This window comes from Aptenodytes forsteri, unplaced genomic scaffold (assembly GCF_000699145.1).
Source record: "Aptenodytes forsteri isolate BGI_AS27 unplaced genomic scaffold, ASM69914v1 Scaffold14, whole genome shotgun sequence".
NCBI lineage: Eukaryota > Metazoa > Chordata > Aves > Sphenisciformes > Spheniscidae > Aptenodytes > Aptenodytes forsteri.
In genome coordinates this window covers 150418-159111 of record NW_008794457.1, presented here as the reverse complement: position 1 = coordinate 159111, position 8694 = coordinate 150418, and the positions used below count along the sequence as shown (strand labels likewise).

Below are 8694 nucleotides of genomic sequence, written 5' to 3'. Positions count from 1 at the left end.
AGGCGCCCGGGCTGTCTCCCCACGCCTACCCCCCTTCCATGTCGGCTGTGAGCCGGGGCAAGGGCCCCGCAAGCCTCTGGGCAGGGTGGGGGTACGGGAAGCCCTGCTCATTGCAGGGTTGTAAGCAGTGCATCGTCAGAGCGCTCTCCCCGCCTGCAGCCAGCGGTCAGGACAGGGTTTTCCACCACTAGGCAAATAGGGGTGAGGCGGGGAGAAATGCCACGGGCTGAAGTAATGTTGTCTTAGAGGAAAGCTATTGCCTGGAAGTTTCCTCAGAGAGCAATGCAGGGGAACGGAGGATTTCCCCATTTCAGATTTGCAGGAGAAAACAGTGGCGACTGCTGGCCTCCACCCCACACAGCTTTCACCTTACCAGCCTACCCAGCCACACGCCACCTCCCACCCACAAGTTGACCCACGCCACTGCTCCAGCCACAACTGCAAACGCTGTCTACTACCCAAGAGTACATCACTGGGGCTCAGTTTTTGCCCAGTAACTGACTCCAAGCCCAGGGTCTTGCATCTGGGAAGTCAAACACCTTGGTGCAAACCACTCCAGCACACGGCCAGTACTGCACTGGAGCTAACTGGTCACAACCACAGAAACTGCTGACTTCTTTCCTGTCCCCAGACCCCAGTACTGCTGAAACCACAGGCAATCAGCAGCGTATCCTCCAAGCACCAGGATTAAGTCTGGGTTGCTACAACTGTCTCTCAGTCACCCGATCTGTCTCTCCGAGGATGTTGACTCCAAACACACATGGATTAAATGTGAACTAACTGAAGCTATTATGGCCTCCAACCATCTGCCTCTCCCAGCAGGGATAGCTTCTAAAACACCAGCCCTTGCAACCAGAGTATTTTAACAATACCTGTTTAAGGCTATTTTATTAAACCAGGCTATGAACAGAGGCATTTTGGGTTGCGTTTCCTACATGGCTCAGTCCCCCTGCCCTGGGAGGGGGATTTCCAGCAGAGGAATGGAGCAGGCACCTAGACAAAATTAACTGCTCCCGCGTTTGATCCGTCTGTGTTTGCAAGGCAACGTTTTATACAGGTGCAGACTCCAACTTCATCTGTTCCCATGGCAGAGGCATTTCAAAGCTTTCCTCCATGCTGGGATTCTCCAGTGACCAGTATGAGTCAAAACCTCACTGCAGCCTCTCCCTCTGAGACAGGCTCTGACAGAGTCCCTCTGCTCTACACAAACACCTATTTCCATGAAATCCGTAAAAACTTGACAGCTTGGAGACTTCTGTCGCATTTGGTTGAAATTGGCCAACCAGTGCAAAAACTACTGGGTGGGAGGAGGGGGAGAAAGGCTGACAGACAGCAGGATTGCATAAGGCTCGTTTCCATAGGAAACCAGGCTAAAAGACATGTCTCAGTTTAACCGTGTCTACACTGGGAGGGGTTTAATTACTTCAACTGCAGCAGTACCCTTAGAACAACATGACTGTCTAGCACAAGCCAGTTTTCCAGTTTCCCAGGAAATTGCTTCCTTCCTCAGGCAAGCTGGAAGTGAGGTGGCTGTAGACGGTGGAGACAAAACACGCAGCTCACGGCTGTCCACTACGCTAAGCGCCCAGAGCAGAGGGACAAGGTGACCTCCAGCCACAGGAGGATGGTCTCTGCTGGACCCGGCAGCTCTCACTCGACTGTCCCCAGCCAGCCACCCTTTGCTGCAGGTTTCCCCCCCACCACCCAAAAGGATCCCATGAGGGTGCTTCAATCCACTTGAAAGTCAGGCAGAAGAGGCAGTGACAGCGGCCAGCGCTATCCCAACTGCCTTTGCCCAAAGATCGGGGAGTATCATGCAATGCCAGCCCTCTGCAGAGGTAAGAAATGGCATGGGATAAGCAGTTGCTTGGCAGTCAGGTGGATGCAGAGAAAACACCTCTCTGTGACTGAGAGATCAGACCCTGGGTCATTTTCCATGAGATCATGTAAACTTGTAAGCAGGGAAGGAGTCCAGCTGCAGCAAACACCAGCTGGGAGAATTAACATTGTTTGCTAAAATAAACCTTTAAATACAAGGCTGCAACCATCATTTCCTGTCTTGAACGAATAAATGGCTGCCTGGTTAATCATCTTTCTTGCTTGGTTTCTAAAGCAAAGGGAGTACACTCTTCTGTTAGATGCTTCAGTTCCAGCCTTCCCCAACAACCTGGGGACCCATCGCTTGAATTCAAGCAAAGAGAGAAACTAAATTTGTTATCCAAAGTTCTCTGCGCATTTCCACACTGAGAAAGAAAAGTAGTGACCAGGAAGGCATGTGAAATACGAGTTAAATCCAAAGCATAAAAATCATTTTACGTTAGCCAAAAGCAGGCAGCCAGGCAACACACACACACTGCCAGCTGAGGAGCACACGTGCTGCTCTGAAGGAGTCACAGAAGGTGCTGGGTTTTGCCCAGCAGGTGCTCTGAAAAAGAACTGGGGTTAGCGCAGCAGGGGAGAAGGTTTAGCAGTCAAAAGATACAAATCCGTGAGAAACTAAAGTCATTTATTCCACCACCCCATAAAGAAAAAGATCTATTCTTTGCTCACCAAACCTGAATAGCCTGGAAACACCACGATGCTTCCAGTGAACAAGCAGGGAAATCTCAACACATAACGTCCAGGACCAGCAAAAGGCTCAAGCAGCATCCTTATGACAGGCTTTAAACATTTAAAAGCTGGCACTAGAACCTCATTCGTCTCTAGCAAGTATTATCAAAAGGATCACAATAATCGGCCTATAAAGCCTGACGCCAATTGCTCAATAGGAAAATTGGCTTCAGAGCAGCAGTGCTTATTTTGCCAGACATCATCTGGGAAACCAAATAATTGTATTCAAAAGAGCTACAAAATCAAGGAGCCCACTTGTGTTAATATTCTGTTGGTTGTTTGCATCTTACAACTTCCATTATGGGAATTCAAACTTTCCCGAGCTGCTCTTGAATTTTAGAAAAGGGAGAAAAACCTACCCTGAAACTACTAAAGCACTTTTGCGTTTTTATTTAAGTTTGGTAGAATATAGCAGCACGTATTCTGAGGGCAGTGCCGTTCTTTCCTTCAGAATGCCTGTCCTCCCCCCATAGCGCATCCTGAAACAGCCCTCCCGGGGCTTCAGGACTGCCCACGATGCATCAAGACTTCTGCAGTCAGCTAAAAGGGAGACACACAAGGACCAAGCCCCGATCCCCACCACACCATTACAAGGGATGAGAATCATTCATTCAGGCTCTGCCCTAGGCCACTGCGAACAGACACAGTGCCGTAACTCACCCTCCTCCTCGCAGGAGCCACAGCTTCGCAGCTCACCAGTTCCTTGGTGCTAGAACACCACCGCAAGAGTTATCAGCTGCATCTCCAGGCCTCTGCGAGACACCCAGTACCGCCTCAGTTGGTCACAGCTCCAAGCAAGGCTGGACTCCAGCAGCCAACTGTGCCAAACTCAGTGTGGGCAACTGGTGTTTAAAAGAGAAGAGCTGTGTACCCGGCTCTCTTGCAAAAGGGCTCATTTCAAGACTGCCAGGGGAGGAAGTGGGCCAGGGAGAGCTGATTCAGTGCACGCAAATGCAGGAGGAGCAAGAGACACAGATAGCTACCCGGAGCAGGCATTGAACGGCTTTGGTGGAAGGTCACTGACGCAGTCAAAAGCTCCAGCCTGAGGGACCAACACCATCCAATCCTATTTCCCTGTGCAATCCCTTCTGCACACCAGCACGGGAGTCATTTCAGCCTCCATCTAGAACATGCTGATGTATGTGGGCTCTAAAGCTTTTAAAGACGGATGAAAATTTATCAGAGCCACAGGGCTACCTCCCCCAAACAGTTCTCTAGCTACTACAGCGATAATTTGAGTTCAACACTGGAAGGACCTTGCACCAGTGCCTGGTATGAGCAGCAGCTCTGGAGGGTTCACACAGCCCAAAAGGGGGAACAGGGGAAAAACAAAGCCAAACAAACAAGAATGCACTTGTGAAACCACGTACATGGTTGAAAGTTCCAGTTCATGGACTCAGCACAGAGGGACAAAAGCCACCAAAGGAGAAAGGGGCTATTTCATCACTGCTGCAGAACCTCCATTTCACTGGTCCCTCTCCTTGTAACTGCATTCTTCCCCTAACCTCCGCCTGCGTGTTGTGCCTATGCAGATAGTAACCATACAAGGAGACAAAACAGTCCCTTTATGTGATGGGTTTAATGCTTTGCAGGCAAGTAGAGTGTACATAGACACACACGTGCATCAGGAAAGCAGGAGGACTCCTGCACAGAGCTGACAATATGGATGCTGTAATCTCCACCTTGAGCAGACATTCAGATGGCAGTAATCAGTACAAGCGAACAGGCTGTGAAGGATGCTGCGGTACAGCTGAAGCTCACCAACAGCCATAACTGTAGGTAACTAACAGCGGCATTCTCACCACAAAGACTCACCCATAAAAGTTACAAGCAATGTGGAAAGTTTATCTTTGTTTTTTAGAGTGGCAACTTGCAATGCTGTTCACACCCCGCAGGGACACCGTTACCCCAGAATGGAGGATTCACTTTTAAGGCACACGAGGAGACTGGCAGACAGTTTGGAGCTGCATTAGCAGAAAAGTGAAATGAGAAGTTCATCAAAGAGACGGCAGAAAGGTTGCAGACTGACCTCAGTGGTCCACCAAAAATCTAAATCTATGTGGTTAGATATGAAAGAGCAGAGCTGTGCTTTAGATACCTGCATTGGATGTAGACGATAAATGACTCACTGGAAACAAAGATGTCTTAAACTTCCTTTGTACATGCCAAGGAATGTCAGACCTCATCCTGGGAGTCAAACCTTAGCATCAGATTTAAGCAAGACACAAAAGCACGTACAGGACTTGTTCACACATTCTCTCTTCCTGGCTTGGCCCTCCCCTAAGCATGCAGGAAGCATGCCCACAGCTGTACTGAGGCCAGCCAGATCAGAAAGCTCACAAGAGCCTCCTACACCAGCTAGGGACTGCAGGAACACAGCTGCTGGCTAACTCCATGCCCTACTACCCATGACGGGTAGGAAGGTCAGTACAGTGCAGAGTCCTCCGCTACCTACCAAGATGACTTCAGCCCCACGGCTTTTTTTGCTGAATCTTTGCTCCCTGAACAGATTGAAAAGGTGGGGAGTTGCCCTCTGCCTCGCTTCTCAAGATAAAAGCTTTTGGAGGACGCTTGGCAGGGGGTGTCTGTGTGGGAAACCAGGGCTCCTGCCTCACTGCTTTGCACACACTGTCCTACGCGGCACGTCCTGATGTCTTGCTGCAGTGGAGTGAGAAGCAACCTGCTTGCTTCGTTTGCCTTTTTTTAAAAAAACTGCAAAATTTTCCTGGAAAAAGTGACATTAAGAGCACCATATTTGCAAAGAAAGGCACTTGACTCAGGAAATGGTAATGTTATAGTCATCTGCATGATCTTAATTCTGCTCCTTTGCTGACACATCTTATGACCACAACTAGTGGCGTGAGCACATCCCGTATTCCTGCAGGATTATACCTGGTCCTGCACTTGGGGTAGCAGAACAGAAAGGCAGTGCTGGGTACTGGCCAGGGAAATGGGGCATCTTGCTTTATGCAAGCCCAAAAGGCCTGCGGCACTGTGATACCAATCAGAGCCATTAGCTCCCTGGCCCTGTCCAATGGTAAAGTCTTCATAGGGCATTTAAACAAACAAGGCAAGTAGCTGCCAGAAGAGGAAGAGCAGTTATCTTGTTCATGTGGCACTAGACTAGGACCTATGCTCTAGTCTCAGCTTTGTTGAGGCTAAGGGACTTGCCCAAAGTCACACAGGAAATCTCTGTGGCTCAGTTCTGCATCACAGAAAGGGTGAGAAAATTTCCTGACCTCTCTGGAGGAGGGTACAAGATGTTCAGGTAGCACAACACCAAAGAAGGGGAGGAAAAAAAAAAGGCAGGGGAAGTACTTGCTACATGCTAACTTGAGCTCAGTAAGGACAAGCTGCTTCAAAGAGCAAGGCTGGAAAGAGACACCAGTCACCTCCTATGAGGTGCAGATATTAAAACAGTGACTCTTGCTAAAAATCACTCTAACACATAACATAAATTGTCCTCTCAAAAAACCTTAAAGAGAAAGGAGCAACTGTGCTAAACAGCCGCATCCATCACCCAGCAACAGTCTTCTACTTTGTCCCACCCCTACAGCCACACAAAAACCTGAAGACTTTTGGTTGCATTTCCCATGGGCCTCACAGGATCCAGCCTGAGCCAGGAGGAACAGAGAGACCCAGCCTCTTTGCTAAGGCTCCACTGTAGATACATGTAATTACATTTGCAATTAAGTTTGAGTCTAGCTACAGGAAAACAGAGGCACTTTCCACAGATCAGAGTGATGTTATTGCCACACTTCACAGGTTTTCATAACGTACGCAACACGGTGCTCTGAAACTCACTTTTCACTGACCCACTTTCCACTGAGAAGAAAGTTCATCTTTATTTATCTGGACTTTCTGCTTTTCCTTGCTCACTCACTCACAGGAATGCTGTCTGCATGTTAACGCAAGTGGGGGGAGCCAGGGGAACTGGTGGCAACACCATCCACTTCAAATCTGGGACAATCCAGTCCCCTGCTCGCAGGGCATTAAGGCAACACATTCAGGCCCCAAGGAGCACCCAGCCGCCCTCAGATGACTCTTGCCAGCTGACTCACAGTCCAATGCTGACAGGCTCCCTAGACATGACAGAGTTCGGCTGCCACAGGGAGAGGAGCATCGCTCCAGGGGAGGCTCTTTAGGCTGGGAAGAGGCAAGGAGGAAGATTTCTGATGACTTTCCCTGCAGTCTCTTCTCAGCCTCATGGTGCCTTTCTATGTGGGACAAGACCTAGGGTCTCAACAAACCACAGCAGTCCTGAAGAGACCATCAGGGGCTCCAGAGCGGCATGCAGAAGTGCGCAGTTTCCCCAGCCTAGCCACAAGCCAACTTGCTATAAAACCCAGCTCTGCACTGGCTACCTTTGACTACTCTCTCATAGCAAAACCTCCTGCCTGCCCCTACTCAAAAAAAAAAACAACACAAAAACCAAACCCACATAAAGCATCCAAAGGAGGGGGAGGACCAAACAGCATGCCAGAGGAACTCAGCTCGGCAAGGGCACATGAGCCTCACCACGCTGCCCTGACGTCAGGCTCAGCCACAGGGGCTCTCCCACACGGCTCACCTGACCACCACCTTGACCACAGCCAACGCAGGGGTGCGCGCGCCTCCTCCCAGAGGCAGATGGGAGATTACACCTTGCCTAGGAGCGGTGGCCGGACAAACCGTGACAAGTTCTCTGGGAAGCCAAGGAAGATGCCAAGGAAGCAGGCACAGTGAGCAAGTGGGGATATCAGCAAAGACAAAACGAGACAGCTAGCCACACTATCAGAGTGGATCTAGCAAATGCCTTAAGGCTAGAGCCCTGCAGAGAGACCCGTGTCCTAGGTAGTGCTAGTCTTAGTGGCTGCAAGGGCAGATTAAGCTCAGACCCCCCTGCACGCTGTGGATCAACACGTGCCCAAATTCTTAGGGCACCCATGGTCAGACACCAGCTCCCACGTGCTCTTGGGGAACAAGTGACAAGTGTTGCTGGTCCAACAAGTGACAGCCACAAGTGTCAGCCAAGCCAAAACCAAAAGCACCTTAACTCTAACCTTTCATTTCTGTTTTTTTAACACCCCTGTCTACCCCCAGATCACCAACACAGGTTGCTGCTAGGACAGTTACCACAGCTCGCTGTGAGCATGCTGCTTCAGCGCCAAACATGGTAAGGTGTGCCCTGCAGCGGCTAACCCGTGCATTCAGCCATCCCAAACTACAACCTGTTACTACTGCATGAAGGTCCCCATAGCACTAAGGCCAACATGTCAGAATACAGGTCACCGATGTTGCCAAACTTCAGACAGCCCCTTTTCAGTCTCCTCAAGTTTCTGTGGTGTTTTTGGCCTGCCTGTGGTGAAGTTCTTTTCCATGTAAGATCCTCTAAAGGACTGAACATAAAATTTTGCCTGCTTTTTTGACTGCTGAGCATCCCACAGCCTGGCTCCAAAAAGGCCATGTGCCAGCTGTCTAGAGGTTAACAGGATTCCCCCCTCCAGGCTTCGCATTCCTGTTGACATGGCAGTCCCTGGGCATTGCCAGATACAATTTACCAAAGGCAGGCAGCACATGCAACGCTGTTCAAATGTCAGGACTCGCAGCTCTCCTCCTCCAGAGGAGCTCTCAGCCCAGAGCTATGCTGGACAGGAGACATCAAAACATCGCTACAGCACGCAGGACACCAAATCCATTTCCAAACCCACCGTCCCAATGTCCTTAATGAGCAAACAAGAGTTTTGGGGTGAAGGAGGAGATCCAACGGTCCTTTGGCCCTGCCAACCCAGCTCCTCTCCCCCTCGCCTCCAGCCACTGCAAACCCCTACACCATCAACGGGACACTCACCTTGAGGATCTTCACGACGACCCTCTCGTTGTTGGTGATGTTGATGGCCTCGAAGACCTCGCTGTACTTCCCCCGCCCGAGCTTTCGAACCAGCTGGTAGTCGTCCTGATTGCTGCGGGCACCAAGAGGAGAGAGGAGGAGGAGGGGGGGAGAGGATAACTGACAGGGCAGCAGGCCGGGGAGGGGGGGGCCCTCTCCCAGCCCCCCCCTCAGCCGCCCGCAGACCCCCGGGGACACCCCAAAACGGGGCGGGG

The 8694-nt window shown here is 50.5% G+C and overlaps 1 protein-coding gene across 1 annotated transcript in view; it reads right to left on the bottom strand.

Moving 5' to 3' along the window:
- CSNK2A2 (casein kinase 2 alpha 2) overlaps window positions 1-8694 on the bottom strand; it is a 29824-nt gene that overhangs the window by 16204 nt on the left and 4926 nt on the right. The window contains exon 2 of the mRNA XM_019474976.1: window positions 8441-8552. Coding sequence (XP_019330521.1) covers window positions 8441-8552 — 112 coding nt within the window. The remainder of the gene's footprint in view (window positions 1-8440; window positions 8553-8694) is intronic.